At 44.4% G+C, this 23,978-nt stretch overlaps 1 protein-coding gene across 1 annotated transcript in view; it reads right to left on the minus strand.

Annotated features, from left to right (window-relative positions):
- LOC121540715 (phosphatidylinositol 4-phosphate 3-kinase C2 domain-containing subunit alpha-like) overlaps nt 1-23,978 on the minus strand; it is an 83,934-nt gene that overhangs the window by 18,181 nt on the left and 41,775 nt on the right. The window contains exons 6-20 of the mRNA XM_045207839.1: nt 21,691-21,802; nt 20,089-20,168; nt 19,905-19,968; nt 19,504-19,650; nt 17,013-17,046; nt 16,550-16,835; nt 14,220-14,342; nt 11,830-11,997; nt 11,561-11,669; nt 9,729-9,871; nt 3,990-4,178; nt 3,349-3,442; nt 3,123-3,217; nt 2,442-2,622; nt 1,194-1,298 (exon numbers count right to left, since the gene is read on the minus strand). Of these exons, the coding sequence (XP_045063774.1) occupies nt 1,194-1,298; nt 2,442-2,622; nt 3,123-3,217; nt 3,349-3,442; nt 3,990-4,178; nt 9,729-9,871; nt 11,561-11,669; nt 11,830-11,997; nt 14,220-14,342; nt 16,550-16,835; nt 17,013-17,046; nt 19,504-19,650; nt 19,905-19,968; nt 20,089-20,168; nt 21,691-21,802 (1,930 nt within the window). The remainder of the gene's footprint in view (nt 1-1,193; nt 1,299-2,441; nt 2,623-3,122; nt 3,218-3,348; nt 3,443-3,989; nt 4,179-9,728; nt 9,872-11,560; nt 11,670-11,829; nt 11,998-14,219; nt 14,343-16,549; nt 16,836-17,012; nt 17,047-19,503; nt 19,651-19,904; nt 19,969-20,088; nt 20,169-21,690; nt 21,803-23,978) is intronic.

Below are 23,978 nucleotides of genomic sequence, written 5' to 3' on the forward strand. Positions count from 1 at the left end.
TTGGCCAACATCTCTCGATACATGGCCCCATCCATCCTCCCCTCAATACGGTGCAGTCGTCCTGTCCCCTTTGCAGAAAAGCATCCCCAAAGAATGATGTTTCCACCTCCATGCTTCCCGGTTGGGATGGTGTTCTTGGGGTTGTACTCATCCTTCTTCTTCCTCCAAACACGGCGAGTGGAGTTTAGACCAAAAAGCTCTATTTTTGTCTCATCAGACCACATGACCTTCTCCCATTCCTCCTCTGGATCATCCAGATGGTCATTGGCAAACTTCAGACGGGCCTGGACATGCGCTGGCTTGAGCAGGGGGACCTTGTGCGCTGCAGGATTTTAATCCATGACGGTGTAGTGTGTTACTAATGGTTTTCTTTGAGACTGTGGTCCCAGCTCTCTTCAGGTCATTGACCAGGTCCTGCCGTGTACTTCTGGGCTGATCCCTCACCTTCCTCATGATCATTGATGCCCCATGAGGTGAGATCTTGCATGGAGCCCCAGACCGAGGGTGATTGACCGTCATCTTGAACTTCTTCCATTTTCTAATAATTGCACCAACAGTTGTTGCCTTCTCACCAAGCTGCTTGCCTATTGTCCTGTAGCCCATCCCAGCCTTGTGCAGGTCTACAATTTTATCCCTGTCCTTACACAGCTCTCTGGTCTTGGCCATTGTGGAGAGGTTGGAGTCGGTTTGATTGAGTGTGTGGACAGGTGTCTTTTATACAGGTAACGAGTTCAAACAGGTGCAGTTAATACAGGTAATGAGTGGAGAACAGGAGGGCTTCTTAAAGAAAAACGAACAGGTCTGTGAGAGCCGGAATTCTTACTGGTTGGTAGGTGATCAAATACTTATGTCATGCAATAAAATGCAAATGAATTACTTAAAAATCATACAATGTGATTTTCTGGATTTTTGTTTTAGATTCCGTCTCTCACAGTTGAAGTGTACCTATGATAAAAATTACAGACCTCTACATGCTTTGTAAGTTGGAAAACCTGCAAAATCGGCAGTGTATCAAATACTTGTTCTCCCCACTGTATATATATATATTTTTAATTTATTTATTTATTTATCAGCCAAAACCCGGCATTTATCGGCTAATGGAAACCCTGGTACGGGTCATGGCCCATATGTTGTTGAGATGGTAAAAATGATTTTGATGATCAAATGGGCATTTGCAGAGACAATGGACTTACCTTGATATTGAGTTGTTTGGCCTCCAGGCTGGGGCTGAGGGGCAGTCTGCAGCTGTTCCTCTGGAAGAACGACTGCACCCTCTCCAGACCCTCCTGGAGCACCATCTGGACACACACACACACAAGCAAATAGTTTAATTAGTGTCAAGCAATTAAGGTTTGAGAACGCTTTATTTCATAGTTTAGCTGGTATTTACAACGGAATTACAAGGTAAAATGTTTAACTTAAACACAATTGGTAAATAACTGGTTCCAAATGAAAGAAAAGTGGTTTAACCTCATCAGTCCTGAGACCCCAGCAAAAATCGGCTTTTCATTTATCTGACTTTCATTTATCTGCATGTCCAGCCCTTATATTTAGCCTCACAAGGAAGTATTGTACCATTTTCCTTTCAGGACAACCAGGGTTACAAGTAGAACACAACCCTATTTGACATAAACAGTTGAATTCATGAGTTTTATTGCCAAAGCAAAAAACAGATAAATGAATTTATATAAATGCATTAAGTACAGAAATTGTTTGCTCAGTGGGAAATGAGTATCCAACTAGTCAGTGACAACTCTGTGGAGTTTGGAGTTTGTGACAGAAACTATGTGAGCTTATTAAAGTATTACAGACACTATGTACAGGGTTTTCCTTTGGTCTTCTATGTAGAAGAACCCTTACCTTCTAACAACCCTTGTGTAGCTTGTGAGCGTCATAGAGCAAAACATGTTGCACGTGCATGTTCGGTAGAGTGTGAGCTTTTCATAGATAGCTTTTAATAGTTTGTAATTCAAACCATTCTGACTATACAGATGTTTTTGTAAAAACAAGACCAGGGCCTCTTCAGGATCCGCCCATGTTTCACAAACACCGCTCTAGCTTAGCCCCGGTTAATCACACTGACGGTTGGTTGGTACCAACAGATGCCGAAGAAATAGATTAAGTCTGTAGCTCAAACTCACAATCTATTTTCTTTTTTTCTTTTACCTTTATTTAACCAGGTAAGCCAGTTGAGAACAAGTTCTCATTTACAACTGCGACCTGGCCAAGATAAATCAAAGCAGTTTAAAAGGGGTACGAAGTCCTAAATCACGCCGGCGAGACTCATTGGGTTAAGAAGACATCCCTACCATAAGTAAATACAGGATTAACAGCAGACTGTAAAACAAAGTGTTATCAAGCCTTTATAGAGGCTCCCTGAGGTATAGGTTGGACATTCTAGTAGTGTGTGTGGGTGTGTGTGTGTCTCCAAGCCCCATCACCTGTCGTGTGGAGCCCCCGGCCTGCCGGACCTTCTCGGCCAGCGCCCCCAGCAGAGTGACCAGGCGGGTCTGTTTGTCCAGCTCATCCCGGAGGCCGGCCCCACACAGACACAGCAGGGCCCCCAGCACCTGGTCGTACCTCCGGCCAAACGCTGGGTCCTGCACTGCATCTCTCAGTAGCCTGGTAGGGAGAGAGGATCAGAGTACAACGGGATCGGACAAAGCAGTCGATGCTGCTAATAGCTCCGTATAGATTACTGTGTCTTTTTGGCGACAATATTTAAACTGCAAATGACTTTCCTATTCTTACTACATGTAGTCCTACGATTAAGTTTCCCAGCCTAGATACCGACTTAAAATTCTCTGTTTTGGGCGTCCGGGACAAGCACACTACCTCCTGTTCCATAAAGGTTCAGACCACTTAGCAGAAGCCATGTATATCTATATACAAGCTATGCTATGCTATATACCAGGGGTACTCAACTCTTACCCTACGAGGTCCGGAGCCTGCTGGTTTTCTGTTTTACCTGATAAAAAATTGCATCCACCTGGTGTCTCAGGTCTAAATAAGTCCCTGATTAGAGGGGAACAATTAAAAAAAGTAGTGGAACTAGCTTCGAGGTCCAGAGTTGAGTTTGAGGGCTATATACTATGCTACTAGTTCAGTGGGTGGAGACTCACCAGTACAGGTAGTGGGCGATGCTGACGTTGCCCTGTGCTCTGGACAGTAGGAATATCACCAAGGCATTCTTTAGGTGACACTCAAACTTCAGGGCCTGAGAGAGCCACAAGGACATGGGACAAGGAGATGGGGTGAGAAAAGCCTTCAGAGTCACTAACAAACTGATTACCTGTGTGTGTGTGTGTGTGTGTGTGTGTGTGTGTGTGTATACACTAGACTGTTTACCTGCACTAGCTGAGGCAGGTAGTCTGCCAACTCGTCATCACTGGTGGATTCGATCCAGCTGACAGCCACACTCCTCACCTCTGTGTCAGCAAACCTGCAGGACAGAGACAAAGAGAGACAGAGTGACCTTCAACCTACATACCTTACAGAAAAGTACAATCTGACTGTCTACTATTTATTGAACTACAGTCAAACACAGGTGATTGAATTAGTATAGGTTACATTCTCTTCGATCTCAAGCTGTCACGCTAACCACAAGCAAGTACACACACAGAGAAAAATATAAGACTCCTGTGATATCAACTCGCACCTCCCATTTTACAAATCTAACTTTTTTCTATTGACTATGAACCAAACTAGTTTCACATACTCAAACTCGAGGAGTTCTCTCAAACACCTTCTCTCAAAGTCTCAAACACAAGTGTATCAAGTGTTCAAGAGAACGTCTGTCTGTCTGTGTGTGTGTGTCTGTCTGTCTGTCTGTCTGTCTGTCTGTCTGTCTGTCTGTCTGTCTGTCTGTCTGTCTGTCTGTCTGTCTGTCTGTCTGTCTGTCTGTCTGTCTGTCTGTCTGTCTGTCTGTCTGTCTGTCTGTCTGTCTGTCTGTCTGTCTGTCTGTGTGTGTGTGTACACGCCACACATACTTAGAGTCAAGCAGCTCCAGGGCACAGACGGGTTGGAGCGAGGGCCAGTGATGGAGTAGGGAGTGGATCTCAGCCATGCTGCCCCAGTCCCAGCTGGGGGCGCTGGCCAGCACCTTGGGCAGGCTGTGGGTGTGGGTCCGGCAGTGGTGCCGCTGATCCCACAGCAGCTGGCGGTCGGCCCGCGTCAACCTGGGAGAGGGAGGGAAGAGGGAGAGACATAAACAATACAAAACATCTTTATTGATCGGTGATACAGAGACAACGGAAATTGTTCATTTTGCTATTACAGTACCCTCATACTGTACAAACACACGACCGTCTGTGAGCAGCACAGGGTCAGCCACAGAGCAGCGCCCCCTGGAGCATGTTTGGGGTTAAGTGCCTTGCTCAACGGCAGTAGGTGAGTCATAGGATGGGTCAAAACATAGACCACTGCTGACAGGGTCATCACTATCTGGCAATAGGATGGGTCAAAACATAGACCACTGCTGACAGGGTCATCACTATCTGGCAATAGGATGGGTCAAAACATAGACCACTGCTGACAGGGTCATCACTATCTGGCAATAGGATGGGTCAAAACATAGACCACTGCTGACAGGGTCATCACTATCTGGCAATAGGATGGGTCAAAACATAGACCACTGCTGACAGGGTCGTCACTATCTGGCAATAGGATGGATGACAGTGCGACACTCTCGCTACCAATGCCAAAATGCTTCAACCTTACCCAGTCTAAAGCCATCCACTACTTGGCAATGTAACCTCTGATGATATACCTTTTATTGCACATGTTAGTGTGTCCTTTGTAACTTGGTCATCTAGGACTATCCATGTTAGTGTGTCCTTTGTAACTTGGTCATCTAGGACTATCCATGTTAGTGTGTCCTTTGTAACTTGGTCATCTAGGACTATCCATGTTAGTGTGTCCTTTGTAACTTGGTGATCTAGGACTATCCATGTTAGTGTGTCCTTTGTAACTTGGTCATCTAGGACTATCCATGTTAGTGTGTCCTTTGTAACTTGGTCATCTAGGACTATCCATGTTAGTGTGTCCTTTGTAATTTGGTCATCTAGGACTATCCATGTTAGTGTGTCCTTTGTAACTTGGTGATCTAGGACTATCCATGTTAGTGTGTCCTTTGTAACTTGGTCATCTAGGACTATCCATGTTAGTGTGTCCTTTGTAACTTGGTCATCTAGGACTATCCATGTTAGTGTGTCCTTTGTAACTTGGTCATCTAGGACTATCCATGTTAGTGTGTCCTTTGTAACTTGGTCATCTAGGACTATCCATGTTAGTGTGTCCTTTGTAACTTGGTCATCTAGGACTATCCATGTTAGTGTGTCCTTTGTAACTTGGTCATCTAGGACTATCCATGTTAGTGTGTCCTTTGTAACTTGGTCATCTAGGACTATCCATGTTAGTGTGTCCTTTGTAACTTGGTCATCTAGGACTATCCATGTTAGTGTGTCCTTTGTAACTTGGTCATCTAGGACTATCCATGTTAGTGTGTCCTTTGTAACTTGGTCATCTAGGACTATCCATGTTAGTGTGTCCTTTGTAACTTGGTGATCTAGGACTATCCATGTTAGTGTGTCCTTTGTAACTTGGTCATCTAGGACTATCCATGTTAGTGTGTCCTTTGTAACTTGGTCATCTAGGACTATCCATGTTAGTGTGTCCTTTGTAACTTGGTCATCTAGGACTATCCATGTTAGTGTGTCCTTTGTAACTTGGTCATCTAGGACTATCCATGTTAGTGCGTCCTTTGTAACTTGGTCATCTAGGACTATCCATGTTAGTGTGTCCTTTGTAACTTGGTCATCTAGGACTATCCATGTTAGTGTGTCCTTTGTAACTTGGTCATCTAGGACTATCCATGTTAGTGTGTCCTTTGTAACTTGGTGATCTAGGACTACCCTGGCTGGGTGTGCACCTGTTTACTACTTAGTTCACTACTACATCTAAAAGCATTGGATTGGTGAAAGCATGGGCTAGTGGGAGTTTTCATCGTGTTTCTTATACCGGTCATTTCCTTTTAAATCAGTGAAGGGAAGTGAACAGGTGCACACTAGCTGAAGTCTCTTGTTCTAAGAGAATCTTTACGACTCGGAAATACACCCTAACAAAACAGACGGCAAAAGAAGAAGATGGTTAACATGGGAGTAAATGAGAGAACGCTCAGAGAAAGTCAAAGGGATTAGCGCCTCAGAAGAAATGGCTCTCTGTGGAGGCTGGAAAGCCTAATGGATCTGGCTGGCAGCCTGGCAGAGGTTGGCACTAGTTGGTAGTGTGTAAGTGGGCATTTATATGCCCACAGTTAAACGTCTGGGGGAACAGACACTCTGGAATGAGAACAGATAGACTTCTATGGTCTGGGTCTGGGAGGACTGGAGAGTCATTTGGGGATGAAGTCTTGAAACTTACATCATAATGCCCTACATAAGAGTGTTATAATATGACATTAGTTGTTATAAAGCTGGACTTGGCACTACTCCCCTCTGGGCGCAGGTATAGGGCACCAGCCTGCAGGAAAAACACAACTAGACAATCATTTGTACCAGGTGTGATAACTCTCCTAAACAGCTGGGGTTAATGTCCCTATCCACCCAGTAAGGTGTGATATCTCTCCTAAACAGCTGGGGTTAATGTCCCTATCCACCCAGTAAGGTGTGATATCTCTCCTAAACAGCTGGGGTTAATGTCCCTATCCACCCAGTAAGGTGTGATATCTCTCCTAAACAGCTGGGGTTAATGTCCCTATCCAACCAGTAAGGTGTGATATCTCTTCTAAACAGCTGGGGATAATGTCCCTATCCACCCAGTAAGGTGTGATATCTCTCCTAAACAGCTGGGGTTAATGTCCCTATCCACCCAGTAAGGTGTGATATCTCTCCTAAACAGCTGGGGTTAATGTCCCTATCCACCCAGTAAGGTGTGATATCTCTCCTAAACAGCTGGGGTTAATGTCCCTATCCACCCAGTAAGGTGTGATATCTCTCCTAGACAGCTGGGGTTAATGTCCCTATCCAACCAGTAAGGTGTGATATCTCTCCTAGACAGCTGGGGTTAATGTCCCTATCCACCCAGTAAGGTGTGATATCTCTCCTAAACAGCTGGGGTTAATGTCCCTATCCACCCAGTAAGGTGTGATATCTCTCCTAAACAGCTGGGGTTAATGTCCCTATCCACCCAGTAAGGTGTGATATCTCTCCTAAACAGCTGGGGTTAATGTCCCCTATCCACCCAGTAAGGTGTGATATCTCTCCTAAACAGCTGGGGTTAATGTCCCTATCCACCCAGTAAGGTGTGATATCTCTCCTAAACAGCTGGGGTTAATGTCCCTATCCAACCAGTAAGGTGTGATATCTCTCCTAGACAGCTGGGGTTAATGTCCCTATCCACCCAGTAAGGTGTGATATCTCTCCTAAACAGCTGGGGTTAATGTCCCTATCCACCCAGTAAGGTGTGATATCTCTCCTAGACAGCTGGGGTTAATGTCCCTATCCACCCAGTAAGGTGTGATATCTCTCCTAAACAGCTGGGGTTAATGTCCCTATCCACCCAGTAAGGTGTGATATCTCTCCTAGACAGCTGGGGTTAATGTCCCTATCCACCCAGTAAGGTGTGATATCTCTCCCTAAACAGCTGGGGTTAATGTCCCTATCCACCCAGTAAGGTGTGATATCTCTCCTAAACAGCTGGGGTTAATGTCCCTATCCACCCAGTAAGGTGTGATATCTCTCCTAAACAGCTGGGGTTAATGTCCCTATCCAACCAGTAAGGTGTGATATCTCTCCTAGACAGCTGGGGTTAATGTCCCTATCCACCCAGTAAGGTGTGATATCTCTCCTAAACAGCTGGGGTTAATGTCCCTATCCACCCAGTAAGGTGTGATATCTCTCCTAGACAGCTGGGGTTAATGTCCCTATCCACCCAGTAAGGTGTGATATCTCTCCTAAACAGCTGGGGTTAATGTCCCTATCCACCCAGTAAGGTGTGATATCTCTCCTAGACAGCTGGGGTTAATGTCCCTATCCACCCAGTAAGGTGTGATATCTCTCCCTAAACAGCTGGGGTTAATGTCCCTATCCACCCAGTAAGGTGTGATATCTCTCCTAAACAGCTGGGGTTAATGTCCCTATCCACCCAGTAAGGTGTGATATCTCTCCTAAACAGCTGGGGTTAATGTCCCTATCCAACCAGTAAGGTGTGATATCTCTCCTAGACAGCTGGGGTTAATGTCCCTATCCACCCAGTAAGGTGTGATATCTCTCCTAAACAGCTGGGGTTAATGTCCCTATCCACCCAGTAAGGTGTGATATCTCTCCTAAACAGCTGGGGTTAATGTCCCTATCCACCCAGTAAGGTGTGATATCTCTCCTAAACAGCTGGGGTTAATGTCCCTATCCAACCAGTAAGGTGTGATATCTCTCCTAGACAGCTGGGGTTAATGTCCCTATCCACCCAGTAAGGTGTGATATCTCTCCTAAACAGCTGGGGTTAATGTCCCTATCCACCCAGTAAGGTGTGATATCTCTCCTAAACAGCTGGGGTTAATGTCCCTATCCACCCAGTAAGGTGTGATATCTCTCCTAAACAGCTGGGGTTAATGTCCCTATCCACCCAGTAAGGTGTGATATCTCTCCCTAAACAGCTGGGGTTAATGTCCCTATCCACCCAGTAAGGTGTGATATCTCTCCTAAACAGCTGGGGTTAATGTCCCTATCCACCCAGTAAGGTGTGATATCTCTCCTAAACAGCTGGGGTTAATGTCCCTATCCACCCAGTAAGGTGTGATATCTCTTCTAAACAGCTGGGGTTAATGTCCCTATCCACCCAGTAAGGTGTGATATCTCTCCTAAACAGCTGGGGTTAATGTCCCTATCCACCCAGTAAGGTGTGATATCTCTCCTAAACAGCTGGGGTTAATGTCCCTATCCACCCAGTAAGGTCAGTAGGCTTCGCTTTTACTTCATTGGTATATACTGTATATAACAGTCCTGAATTTGTTGTCTACTGTACTGTTCTTGTCCTTTAAAGTCAGTAAAGAAAAGTAAACATAAAAACAGTTGTCATGGCAGCTGGTATCAGCTTATGACAACAGAAGCAACCCAGTTATGATGACAAACTTATGAAACGTCCATCATAAGGCCCTACATAACACTATTATAATTATAACAGTTGTCATGGCAGCTAGTATCAGCTTATGAAAACAGACACAGTTAAGATATAAACTGTTATTTAGGTAAGCTAGCTTCTTGCATAATGCCTAGCCAACTAGCTAGTGTCTTTGCCTAAGACGTTGATTCAGTAGTATATTTGGTGTCAGTAGTCACCACAGTCAGTGCCACCTTAAATTTGTCCTCCTGTTGTAGCCTGTTTACTTTGGCTGGATCTCATCAGAAAGTAAATAGAGGACTACATCGTCACTAAAACAAAGAAAAAAGCTCCACAGTATAATATTGTATCTTTAAAACTTAGCTGTTACCTTGTAGACAATCCCCAAATAAGAATTCTTAGCAACCGCTGAACAGTCCAACTGCGGAACAGTCCAACCACGGAACAGTCGAACACAAAATTGTTACACGATATACGCCCGTAAGTCTGATTTTTCTCCAATTGATATAGATCAGGATTTAGGTAAAATTCTAGCCTGTTACATATGCAGATCTCAAGTTAGGGGGGTTGGGCCCTTACTGAAGTGCCCCAGTACACCAGTGACTCATACGTACCCGAAGGTCGAGGCTCGGCTGCAGAGTTTGTCCACCTGGCGACGCAGGTCAGGGTCTAGCTCCTCCAGGGTGTTGGGGTCAGGGCTGGGGCTCTCCCGGGGACCCACGTACAGCACATCCACTGCTGGGCTGGGGAAGTCCAACTGAAGAGAAGGGGGTCAGAGGTCATGGAATGGTAAAGGCATCCGCATACTAGGTTTGGTTTGCTCCTAGCAGAACTCGACTAGGCGAAGAGAATGTATGTGTCTGGCACCAAAATACATTTGGTTGAAAAACGAGAAGAAAGCAGCAATATTACTGTTTGTCCCCTTTTTGAGACACCATAGCAACAACATATAGTAACACTTCTTCAAAATAGGTTGAATCAATCTAAGATAAATCAAGAAATCTGTCAAATGTTTAAGTTCTTGCATCTAGCTAAGATGTTTAGTGCCGTGTTTCTCAAGTGAAAGAATGTGCATGAAAACTAGTCGTCTCTCATTGACAACAAACACTTAATTGAAGAATCCCTACTGTTGACCAATAACCAATGAGTGGGGACGTAGACCTCGGCTACTGAACTTCGGGTGCTGAACACTGCTGAACACCAAAACTAACAATAACATCACTAAATATTGTCGTAATATATGCGCAAACTGTTTCGACTGTTTGGAAAGCATACGGTAAGCTTTAGGCAGACACATGCACACAAACAAACTTGCACGCAAGGGCACGTACACACACACTTATTAGGTCACCACAGAAGGCGAAATATGTTTGCGAAAGGGGAGTGTGTGAGCGAGACCTTGGTCCTGTTTGAAGTACATTTCCTTGAGGTAAAAACTGATCTAACATGATTGAACAGGTGCTTGCTTTCCACTGGAGTTGAATCACTGATTGCTTTGAGGAAGTGTGCATTTGAGCAGTGCCTGTACATTACAAAAGTGCAGAAGATTGACTTAAAATGGTAAGGGCCGTTCCAGTAATTCCCAATTATATTGTTTGTATAATTTCACATTTATATGGGCATTCCTGTGTGTAGAGTGGTGTGTGTGTGTGTAGAGTGGTGTGTGTGTGTGTAGAGTGGTGTGTGTGTGTGTAGAGTGGTGTGTGTGTGTGTAGAGTGGTGTGTGTGTGTAGAGTGGTGTGTATGTGTGTAGAGTGGTGTGTGTGTGGCCTCCTGTAGCTCAGTTGGTAGAGCATGGCGCTTGCAACGCCAGGGTTGTGGGTTCGATTCCCACGGGGGGCCAGTATGAAAAGAAAAATGTATGTACTCACTAACTGTAAGTCGCTCTGGATAAGAGTGTCTGCTAAATGACTAAATGTAAAATGTGATTATTTGCCCCGTGTAGCTCAGTTGGTAGAGCATGGCGCTTGCAACGCCAGGGTTGTGGGATCGTTTCCCACGGGAGGCCAGTATGAAAATGTATGCACTCTGGACCACTGTCCTCCTGAGTGGCGCAGTGGTCTAAGGCACTGCATCGCAGTGCTAGCTGTGCCACTAGAGATCCTGGTTCGAATCTAGGCTCTGTCGTAGCCAGCCACGACCGGGAGACCCATGGGGCGGCGCACAATTGGCCCAGCGTCGTCCAGGGTAGGGGAGGGAATGGCCGGCAGGGATGTAGCTCAGTTGGTAGAGCATGGCGTTTGCAACGCCAGGGTTGTGGTTTCGATTCCAGTATTTAAAAAAATATTTAAAAAATGTATGCACTCACTAACTGTAAGTCGCTCTGGATAAGAGCGTCTGCTAAATGACTAAAATGTAAATGTAATAAGAGCATCTGCTAAATGACTAAAATGTGTGTGTAGAGCGGTGTGTATGTGTGTGTGTGTATGTAGAGTGGTGTGGTCACCTGCAGTATGATCTTCTCAGCCAGGTTCTTCCTCCGGATCCCGGCTGCAGCAGAGGAAGCCTGAGGAGACGTCCACAGACACAGCAGCTTGGTCCCCCTCACAAGCACCCTAAAACACACACACACACACACACCATTAACATACACACATTCTAAATCCCGAATAGACAGCTATTACACACAATCAACTCTTGAAATAGACTATACCACACCACAGACACACAGCAATTGCACAGTCAACCACTAAAATTAATGTGGTTGTGCATTACCGTCGGAAGTCAAACAAGGGCAGGGAGACTTTGCCCAGCAGCTCTGGTCCCTTGCGCTGTTTGTTGGAGTCTGGGGAGCCGCTGGCGTTCTGGTTCAGGACCCCGAAGAGAGAGAGAGTCAGCATGGACTCCAATGGAAGCAGGGCCACCGCCATGGGGAAGTTGATCCTGGAGAGAGAGGGAGTGTTTGAGTGGATCAGTTTGAGCAAAGCAAGGCACAGCATCACTTATCTTGATCACATGATGAGTAGTTATTTGGGACGCAAGGCAATTTTTGTAGATCAGTGATTCCACGCAGTCTGACTGCAATGTTCACTACTGGTCAAACGTTTTAGAACGCCTGCTCATTCAAGGGTTTTTATTTTTTACTATTTTCTATATTGTAGAATAATAGTGAAGACATCAACACGATGAAATAACGCATATGGAATCATGTAGTAACCAAAAAAGTGTTTTATATTTTATATTTGAGATTCTTCAAATAGCCACCCTTTGCCTTGATGACAGCTTTGCACACTCTTGGCATTCTCTCAACCACCTTCACCTGGAATTATTTTCCAACAGTCTTGAAGGAGTTCCCACATATGCTGAGCACTTGTTGGCTGCTTTTCCTTCACTCTGCGGTCCGACTCATCCCAAACCACAGCCTGGAAGTGTGTTGGGTCATTGTCCAGTTGAAAAACAAATGATAGTCCCACTAAGCCCAAACCACATGGGATGGCGTATCGCTGCAGAATGCTGTGGTAGCCATGCTGGTTAAGTGTGCTTTGAATTCTAAATAAATCACAGACAGTGTCACCAGCAAAGCACCCCCACACCATAATACCTCCTCCTCCATGCTTTACGGTGGGAAATACACATGCGGAGATCATCCGTTCACCCACACCGCGTCTCACAAAGACACGATGGTTGGAACCAAAAATCTCTAATTTGGACTCCAGACCAAAGGACACATTTCCACCAGTCTAATGTCCATTGCTAGTGTTTTTTGGCCCAAGAAAGTATCTTCTTCTTATTGGTGTCCTTTAGTAGTGGTTTCTTTGCAGCAATTCAACCATGAAGGCCTGATTCACACAGTCTCCTCTGAACAGTTGATGTTGAGATGCGTCTGTTACTTGAACTCTGTGAAGCATTTATTTGGGCTGCAATTTGAGGCTGGTAACTCTAATGAACTTATCCTCTGCAGCAGAGGTAACTCTGGGTCTTCCATTCCTGTGGCGGTCCTCATGAGAGCCAGTTTCATCATAGCGCTTGATGGTTTTTGCGACTGCACTTGAAGAAACGTTCAAAGTTCTTGAAATGTTACGTATTGACTGACCTTCATGTCTTAAAAGTAATGATGGACTGTCGTTTCTCTTTGCTTATTTAAGCTGTTCTTGCCATAATATGGACATAATAATACTATCTTCTGTATACCCCCCCTACCTTGTCACAACACAACTGATTGGCTCAAACGCATTAAGGAAAGAAATTCCACAAATTCACCTTTAAGAAGGCACACCTGTTAATTGAAATGCATTCCAGGGGACTACCTCATGAAGCTGGTTGAGAGAATGCCAAGAGTGTGCAAAGTTGTCATCAAGGCAAAGGGTGGCTATTTGAAGAACCTCAAATATAAAATACATCTTGATTTGTTTAACACTTTTTTGGTTACTACATGATTCCATATGCGTCATTTCAAAGTTTTGATGTAGTTACAATGTAGAAAATAGTAAAAATAAAGAAAAACCCTTGAATGAGCAGGTGTTCTAAAACTTTTGACCGGTAGTGTAGTTCCTCTCAAACACACACATTAGCTTAAGTATGAATGTGCATCGTCTGTGATATATACTGGTAGTGTGTGTTTCAGTTGGTAAGAGGGTTCAACAATCACATACTAAACATGTATGCACTGACTGTACTCTAAGTTTCTTTGGATAAAAGTGTCTGCTAAGTTAAATCTGCTATTATTACTAGTAATTGTATCCAGTGGTTGACCGAATGATACACTTATTATGGGTAACAACAGATACACTTATTACAAGGTAACAATCCTTTAACGTTGTCATGTCTTATCAGTTTGTATTATTGTCCTGCTATGTTCGTTGTGTTGGTGACTGAGCCTGTGTAACAGGCACAAAGGAAATTTCACCCTAGTTTACATTTGGACCCTAAATGGGCAATCAAGATTGGTAGAGGCACATAATTCAATACAACATTATTATAGATTAGATAAACTATTATTGATTTGGTCATGTGCTTCATGATCAAGTACCCATAAATACAGAATAATATACAATTAAATTCATATGGTTGTGTTATGTATAATGACTTGTCTAACAGTATTGTATTGTATAGTATAGTATAGTATAGTATTGTATTTATATGGGTAGAGGGCAGTAGTGACGTACAGTTCGTCCCATTTGATGTGGTAGAAGAAGCTCTTGTAGGTGCCAACTTTCTTGGACTGGATGGGCTTGAACAGGTTCCGGCCGTTGTGCGTTAGAGCACACATCAGGTAGTACTTCTCATAGCTGCAAAACAAGGGAGGAAGGAAAGAGGAGGAAATGAACAAATTATTCACTCTGTTTATTTTCACAGTTTTGATGAAAGACATTTTTGACATTCTGAAAGACCTGGCATTCCATAAGCTCCAATGAAAGAACCAGGCAGTGAACCATTTAGGATTCCAAAAGATTTCCTATTGCTCAACGCCATCTGTCTTGTGTTACAACACAGCACAGTATGCATGCGTTCACTGTTGCTGGTGACATGATGCATCACCATGCCTACAGATGGTGTGTGCGTGAGTCATAAAACTCTAGCCAAAACAGAGCAGAACACTCAAACCTTGATGATGAAGGACGATTCCAGCAATGCCATAATGTATCTAGTGTGTTCCTTACTGCAATTAAGAACACTTCTAATGGTACTACTTTTTTATATGTTCAATAGAATTTGGCCAGGGCAATAATGCTGTAATACAAAAAGTGAAAGTTATACCAAATGACAGGCACTGACAAGTCCATTCAGAAACGGGCAAACAGGTGATTATTAGGATGGGACTGGTCAGTAACTAGGGGTAAAGAAATGTAATTTTTCTCTCTTTCTTGGCTCAGTTCATTGCATCTGTTCCCAGGTGTGCAACTGGTGCACATCTGCAAAAGCAGAAGAGTCGCTGTCCAATTATCGAGCAACAGCACCTAGCAGACATTCCAGCCTCCCGCAACATTCACCAGAGTTGTGGACTCAAGTCACAAATTTGATTTGAAAATAAAATAATGACACTTGACTCGGAGCCTCAAGACTCGGGACTCGACTTTGACTTGAGAAATTATCTGGCCAGGTTTTGTAATGCTTTGTCACTCATTTTGTGGCACAGAGTCTACGTGGATTACTCTACACGCAGCCAGAGACAGTAGCCGCAGCGTCGCCCTTGCAAAACAACCTGCAACAGTTTGGCTAGTGAAACGCACACTCGCCACTCTGATTGTACCAGCAAACTAACAAAGAACACATGTCGGGTGGTGAGCTAGAGAACAGATAGCTGGTTCCCTGTACAGCATTAAGATCAGGTGCAGCACAACATTAAGTTATAGGAAGAGGACTGCCATGATAAATAAATATGCAGCTCCAAAAATGGTTTGGTGATTAACAATAGCTCATCAGCAATGGGGCAACAATTACTAGCATAGGCCTACTGGTATTTTGGTATGTAACAATTGCTTGAAATGTTGAATTTAGTTATGAAGCTTGCATTTGGAAATGTGTTTAAAATTAATTATTACTGTGGTGAAGACGGACCATAGGCGCAGCTCTTCACTTGCGCTCTCCAAACACCCGCCAGTGGAGTGCGCTTTTTTTCTCTTGTTGAAATGTTTGCGCTTGCTTTCACACGTTTAAATGCACAGGCCCTATGTGGTAAATCTACATTCCATCTAATACTACAATAATTGCTAGCGTTACATCATTCTATCCCCGTATCTTTTATTGCAACACGTAGACATTTCTGTTTCATGTTTGATAGGCTTACGATACATTTTCATTTAGCCAACCATTTCTTACCCGCTTTGGAGTCAGAACGTTGAATAAAAAATTATTGTTCCATGTATGCATGTATTGAAATATCATTAATAATCATTAAGTCTGTACCGAAGTAACAATGGATGTGTAAATTGCCTTTTACATTGTAGATCCAGTTTATTGGTTGTAATTGCCAATTGGGTAATCGTATGGTCCTGGGGGCCAAGTGGTTATATTATGTAGGCCTGCCTGTTTGAGCTCCTGTTAGACAGATTCGATTTGGTTTCTCAAGGGGAGGCTGTACAGCCTTGCCCTCTACCTGTGTCCATTCAGATAGGCCAGGTTAAAGGGATTCTCCTGTACTTTTGTATACTTTTTAGCCAGTAGTGGTAAAAGTACTGGAGCACGTCTTTAAGCCTGATACAGAGGCTATTTCTTTTGGGCTATCACCCATGTATATTTTGTAAATCTACTTGTATATTAAGACAGATGTGTAGCATAGCATCCAAACATTGTAAAGTGCCATATTGTATTTTGTTAATTATTGGACTGCTAGGTGAGTATGGGGCACAGGTGGGAGGGATCTTTCCTGTTAGTTATTTTTATTATCAAACCCTCCCCCAAAAAGTAGCTAGTAGCAAAGAAAATGATGTGCTAGTAAATAGCTAGCTAGCTGCACTACCATGTCAAGCCAATAGTGGGTGCCTGGTACACTCACCTGCTGACCCAAGCGGCAGGGATGCCATGCATGGCGAACAGGGTGAACTGCAGGTGGTCCGTGGTACCCGAAGCCTCCTTACTGCTACGCCCCTCCGCAGGAGACTCCCCCTCGGCATGCTGGGAGATGGAGGAGGAGGGGTCAGGGGAGGAGATGGAGGAGGAGGGGTCAGGGGAGGAGCTAGAGGAGGAGGAGGCGGGGCAGAAGGAGCGCAGGTAGAGCTTGGCCAGGTCATAGACGGCGTCCGTCAGGAAGCCCATGCTCTCCTCTACGGGGCTGAGGTGACCTGGAGGAGTCAAAGGGTATGGAGAGGGTCATGTTAACTCAAATGATTTGAACTCTTTTTGTTGATTTCTGTAAGCAGGAAGTTGCGCCACTGTGTGTGATGATATTCTGATCATAGTCTTGCTGAGTCAAACTTCTAATGTGTATGAAAAATGTGACTGGTTGTTGTAGCACTCACCATTTGCCGAGCTACCTGAGGATTTGGAGCCCACCTGAGATAGAATTGTAAACAGATTGGAATAATATAATTCCAGTCCATGATAAACTATCCTATGCCCATCACTGCAGTTCAGAGAGCTGTTAGTGTAGTTTATTAGGATCTCCACTAGCAGCCGCACATGCAGCAGCTACTTTTCATGTGGTCCATAAAACGTACAAATACATGACAAAGAACAGAACTGTTATAGACAAGAAAAATTAATAAAATAAGAGTGATATATTGGAAAGACAACAGAACACAATTACTATTTACACACTTCATTTATACATATTCTTATATACAGTACAGTTAAATTAGATCTTTAGAAAGAGGAGAGGCGCTGTGATAAAAAAATAAATTGTAACTTCACTTCTTGCCTGAGTAACCTCTGGTGGCAGAGCATTCCACGATTACATGGCTCTATACATAAAACTGAGTGACGCATTAAATCTGTTTTTGGTTTGGGTACTTTGAAGAAACCCATGGTGGCGTGTCTGGTGGGGTATGTATGTCTGTTTGAAGTGTATGCAAATAGATTATACAAGTGGTTAGGCATTTTCAACTATGGGAGGCGCACAGTACTATATAGAGCCATGACTACATGGAACTCTATTCCACATCAGGTAACTGATGCAAGCAGTAGAATTATATTTAAAAAACAGATAAAAATACACCTTACGGAAGAGCAGGGTCTGTGTAGAGACATACACTGGTACAGACACACATACGCACACAAAACGCTAGCACTCTACACACATACATTGAAATAACGTTGTATGGTGGTATTATACATTTTGTATTGTAGATATGTAGTGGTGTAATAGTGTTATATGATGTACTGTTTTACCTTTTGTTTTATGTGTAATGTAAGTACCTTAATGTGTTTGGACCCCAGGAAGAGTAGGTGCTGCCTTGGCAGGAACTAATGGGGATCCATAATAAACCCCAGGAAGAGTATACAAAACACACAAATGTTTCTTAAAAAGAAGAGAGGTAGTCAATTTCTCCTCAACTCTCAACCATGAAAGACTAACATGCATGTTGTTGATGTTAGTTCTGTGTGTACAGTTAAGGGCAAGGCGTGCTGCTCTGTTTTGAGCCAGCTGCAGCTTTGCTAGGTCTTCCTTTGTTTTACCTGACCATATTACCGAACAGTAATCAAGATGGGACAAGATCAGAGCCTGCCCAACTAGTACAGTTGATGTGTCAAAAACGCAGAACATCTTTTTATTAGACATACCTCTCCCCAACTTTGTCAATATGACTTGACCATAATAACTGACCATCCAATGTTACTCCTAGGAGTTCAGCTACTTCAACTTGTTCAATGGTCACACCCTTTATAAACAACTCCAGTTGAGGTTTAGGTCTAAGAGAATGCTTTGAACCAAATACAATGCTTTTGGTTTTAGATGCATTTAAGACCCGTTTATTGTTAATTACCCATTCTGACACTGACTAATGCCTTGCTAAGAGTCTCAATGAGCTGACTGGCTGTAGGTGCTGATGTGTAGTGTACAATCATCAGCATACATAGTCATTTTAGCTTCTTGCAAGACAAGTGGCAAATCATTTGTAAAAATAGAGAAGCGTAATGGCCCAAGGCAACTGCCTTGAGGGACACCGCACTGTAAATATCTGATGTTAGAGAAGCTTCCATTGAAGAATACTCTGAGTTCTATAGGATAAGTAACTCTCCAACCAGGTGATGGCAGGTGACGTAAAGCCATAACAAGTGAGTAATTTTTTTTTTTATATGATCAATAACATCAAAGGCTGTACTGAAATCTTACAATAAAGCTCTAACTAACATCTTATTATCCATTTATTTTAGCCAATCATCAGTCATCTGAGTCAGTGCAGTACAAGTCGAGTGCACTTCCCTATATGCATGCTGAAAGTCAGTAGTTAACTTGTTCTTTGAAAAATAGCATTGTATTTGTTCAAACAATTTTCTCCATCAGTTTACTAAGAACAGGCAGCAAACTGATTGGGCGGCAAAGGGTGCTTTACTATTTTTAGGTCGTGGAATTACTTTAGCTTCCTTCCACGCCTGTGAACACACACACTACTTTAGGCTTAAGTTAAAGACATGGCAAATAGGGTGGCAATATAGTCTGCTACCATTCTCAATAGTTTCCCATCTAGGTAGTCTAAAGCTGGTGGCTAATCATTATTGATGGATAACAATAGTTTTTCAACCTCTTCCACACTAAATTCACCAAATTCAAAACAGCAATCCTTCTCTTTCATTATTAGATCTTCAATACACAAATATGATGGTTCACTGTTCAATGTTGTCACTTCACTTCTCATTTTGTACACTTTAATAGTGAAATAGTCATAAAAATGCATCTACATCATGCACTACATCAAAAGGTTTCGTTAGAGATCGGTAGTAGTGAAGTGACCAACCCATAGAGACATGCATTGATATATTCGTATGATGTTTATACATCACTGAACCTACCTCTGGTGAGCGTGTCCTGGGGAGGTTGACTGAGCGCTTGACTCTCTTTACTGCCTCCGTGATGGCCTGGGTCTCCACCTCATCCAGGGCACAGCACAGGTTCTTCACCGTCTGAACCACCCCATCCACCGTCTTATACTGGGTACTCTGTGGTGGAACAAAGTCATTGTTTAGAGTGTGTGTGTGTGTGCAATCTCTATTGAGTTACTCAACAACGCAAGTGATTCTTGAAACAGCACATTTCTTCCAGGAATCTATAGGCCTTTCGCAATTGTGTGTGAACTATCCACGCAATGCACAACCCCCATTCAACGCCTGATAGCAATTCTGCACCACAACCCCAGCACACATGTTTAGGGCCTTCAATGCAGCATCAGAGGTGAATTAACTTAATAAATTACCTCATTCTGCAGGCAGATGTTGACTTGATTGTGATAGCCTTCCAGATAGTCGGCCAGGCCTCGTCTGGGGGGTGGGGGGGAGAGAGAGCATGAACAGATAGTTATCGGGAATTCCAGATGGCTGTATTTGGCTCCAGACAATCAATAAGATGATGCGATAAGGAGCAGAAAGACATGTTCCTACCTGGTGATGTTTTCCTTAAATGGCCTCTCCACTTGGCTCAGGTGCCTCTCCAAGTCCACCGGAGAGGTGTCGTCTTCCGCCTACGTGCACAAAAACCATGAAACAATGAGATCTCACTGTGGTCTCACTCCAGTCTCACTAGGTTCTCAATGGCTGCAGTCCAAACACATTATTTTTACCCCCACAGCCCTCACGCTAGCCACTTTCCCTTGGGGGAATCCCCGTCGTAACCGGATAGAGTTTGATTGCCATCTTAAGTGGAGGTCCAATTCAATAATGTTGCCCCCTCGGCCCTCGATTTAGCTCAAGGGAGCAAATGAAGAACTCTGATCACTTATGGGGTTGACATGACCCACAATTCAATGCAAACTGTAGTCACGTGTCATATGCCGGTGGCCGCGAAGTGTCACATTTAATCAACACAGCTGCATTTTTGGCATGTCAGACAAAATGACGTGAGCTTGCAAAAAATATATATATATATAGATTGACATCGATTTTAGCGCTGGCAAATTGGCTTAGTCTCATAGTGAAGAGCCTATAAAAGGTAGCTAGCTTCATAAACATATTTTTGGGAATTCTGAAATTGAAATATTGGAATAAATGACCAAACTATAAAACTAGCTGGCCAGCTATGGGTAACTGTAACTGACAGGAGTGCTAGCTAGCTACGTTAGCTTGCTAGGTACATTAATAGCTTTAGGTTGGTTGTTTTTAAACTCAACTTCAAGATTTCCACCAATGACGTTGCCTCTCCAATCATCACTCTCCCTCGCTTGGGAAAGGCACATTTAAGGTACACTCGGATGTGATGATGTAAAACGGCTGAGGGTTTAGGGCCGAAGGCTGTCTACTTTGAGTTTTGACTGCAGCCAATGTCTGCTAATTTCTGGAGTGCAGTTTGTCGAGCTATTGATGTGAGGTCCAGGTCTCTCGGCGAGTCTGTCCGTCGGCCTCTCGGCGAGTCTGTCCGTCGGCCTCTCGGCGAGTCTGTCCGTCGGCCTCTCGGCGAGTCTGTCCGTCGGCCTCTCGGCGAGTCTGTCCGTCGGCCTCTCGGCGAGTCTGTCCGTCGGCCTCTCGGCAAGTCTGTCCGTCGGCCTCTCGGCAAGTCTGTCCGTCGGCCTCTCGGCAAGTCTGTCCGTCGGCCTCTCGGCAAGTCTGTCCGTCGGCCTCTCGGCAAGTCTGTCCGTCGGCCTCTCGGCAAGTCTGTCCGTCGGCCTCTCGGCAAGTCTGTCCGTCGGCCTCTCGGCAAGTCTGTCCGTCGGCCTCTCGGCAAGTCTGTCCGTCGGCCTCTCGGCAAGTCTGTCCGTCGGCCTCTCGGCAAGTCTGTCCGTCGGCCTCTCGGCAAGTCTGTCCGTCGGCCTCTCGGCGAGTCTGTCCGTCGGCCTCTCGGCGAGTCTGTCCGTCGGCCTCTCGGCGAGTCTGTCCGTCGGCCTCTCGGCGAGTCTGTCCGTCGGCCTCTCGGCGAGTCTGTCCGTCGGCCTCTCGGCGAGTCTGTCCGTCAATCTAGCTGGTCTTTCTTTGTGACAAGCACACACACCAAAGTGATACGTCACTGATTGGTTGGTTGGTTGGTTAGTTGATAGATGGTTTGGGTCTTACCGTTCGTGCCAGATCCCTTCTCATTGTGCTCTGGGAGAGCAGCTGGAGCTTGATCTCTGCCTCCCACTTCCTGCAGTTCTGTACATACTCATGGCTGCCCAGGCTGTGTTTGCTATGGAGAGGACACAGGACCATAGGGGTGAGGGGCAAAGGTCAAATATGATATCAAGGTCGTGTTCATTAGGCACCAATCAGAAGAAAACAACAGGGACTCCCTAGACTTGGTCCAAAAAGAAATGCTCATGTTCTTTTTCCTTTTCAATAAGTTTTTTTTATGTTTCCTGTTGCCTGCCCAAATGAACAACACCCGGCAGTTATATCCTTATGCTCAAAGAATTTTGAGGCATGGGCCCAGTTCCATTTTAGCCTTTAGGCCCTAGCCATTACCACCTATCCTTGAAGTTTATAGATCTCAAAGGATGGAATGATGTCAGCAAAATTATGGTGGCTCCACCTAGACATCCTATAGGCTATGTTGGGACTTCCGGCATCTTGTTTAAACTTAGCCAGTGCTTTCCAAATCAATGGTGTTCAATGGTGAGGAACTAGACAAAATGGAACTAGGCCACAGTCACCGACTTATCGGTTAAGGCCAGTGGTGTCAATAAAAAGACAAGATTAAGATGGGCAGTCTGAGATATGGCTTTTTCTTTGCAACTCTGCCTAGAAGGTCAGCATCCCGGAGTCGCCTCTTCACTGTTGACGTTGAGACTGGTGTTTTGCGGGTACTATTTAATGAAGCTGCCAGTTGAGGACCTGTGAGGTGCCTGTTTCTCAAACTAGACACTCTAATATATTTGTCCTCTTGCTCAGTTGTGCACCGGGGCCTCCCACTCCCAGCCAGTTTGTGCTGTTCTGTGAAGGGAGTAGTACACAGCATTGTACGAGATCTTCAGTTTCTTGGCAATTTCTCGCATGGAATAGCCTTCATTTCTCAGAACAAGAACAGATTGACAAGTTTCAGAAGAAAGTTATTTGTTTCTGGCCTTTTTGAGCCTGAAATCGAACCCACAATTGCTGATGCTCCAGATACTCAACTAGTCTCAAGAAGGCCAGTTCTATTGCTTCTTTAAATCAGCACAACAGTTTTCAGCTGTGCTAACATAATTGCAAAAGGGTTTTCTAATGATCAATTAGCCTTTTAAAATGATAAACTTGGATTAGCAAACACAACGTGCCATTGGAACACAGGACTGATGGTTGCTGATAATGGGCCTCTGTACGCCTATGTAGATATTCCGTTTAAAAAAAATCAGCCGTTTCCAGCTACAATAGCCATTTACAACATTAACATTGTCTACACTGTATTTCTGATCAATTTGATGTTATTTTAATGGACCAAAAAATTGCTTTTCTTTCGAAAACAAGAAAATGTCTAAGTGACCCCAAACTTTTGAACGGTAGTGTACATATGAGATGAGTAATGCAATATATGTAAACATTTTTAAAGTGGCTAGCGTTCCATTTCTTAAAGTGGCCAGTGATTTCTAGTCTATGTCTATAGGCAGCATCCTCTAATGTGCTAGTGATGGCTGTTTAACAGTCTGATGGCTTTGAGATAGAAGCTGTTTTTCAGTCTCTCGGTCCCAGCTTTGATGCACCTGTACTGACCTCGCCTTCTGGATGATAGCGGGGTGAACAGGCAGTGGCTCGGGTGGTTGATGTCCTTAATGATATTTTTGGCCTGCCTGTGACATCGGGTGCTGTAGGTGTCCTGGAGGGCGGGTAGTGTGGTCCTCTGTAGCTCAGATGGTAGAGCACGGCGATTGTAACGCCAGGGTAGTGGGTTCGATCCCCGGGACCACCCATACACAAAAATGTATGCACACATGACTAAGTCGCTTTGGATAAAAGCGTCTGCTAAATGGCATTTTTTTTTTTAAATTTGAGTGAGAGGTTATTTTCCAGGCACCACACTCCCAGAGTCCTCACCTCCTCCCTGTAGGCTGTCTCGTCATTGTTGGTAATCAAGCCTACTACTGTTGTGTCATCTGCAAACTTGATGATTGAGTTGGAGGCGTGCTTGGCCACGCAGTCATGGGTGAACAGGGAGTACAGGAGGGGCCTGAGCACACACCCATGTGGGGCCCCAGGGTTGAGGATCAGCGAAGTGGAGGTGTTGTTTCCTACCTTCACCACCTGGGGGCGGCCCGTCAGGAAGTCCAGGACCCAGTTGCACAGGGCGGGGTTCAGACCCAGGGCCTCAAGCTTAATGATGAGCTTGGAGTGTACTATGGTGTTGAATGCTGCGCTATAGTCAATGAACAGCATTCTTACATACAGTGGGG

This window comes from Coregonus clupeaformis, chromosome 26, assembly GCF_020615455.1.
Source record: "Coregonus clupeaformis isolate EN_2021a chromosome 26, ASM2061545v1, whole genome shotgun sequence".
Taxonomy (NCBI): Eukaryota; Metazoa; Chordata; class Actinopteri; order Salmoniformes; family Salmonidae; genus Coregonus; species Coregonus clupeaformis.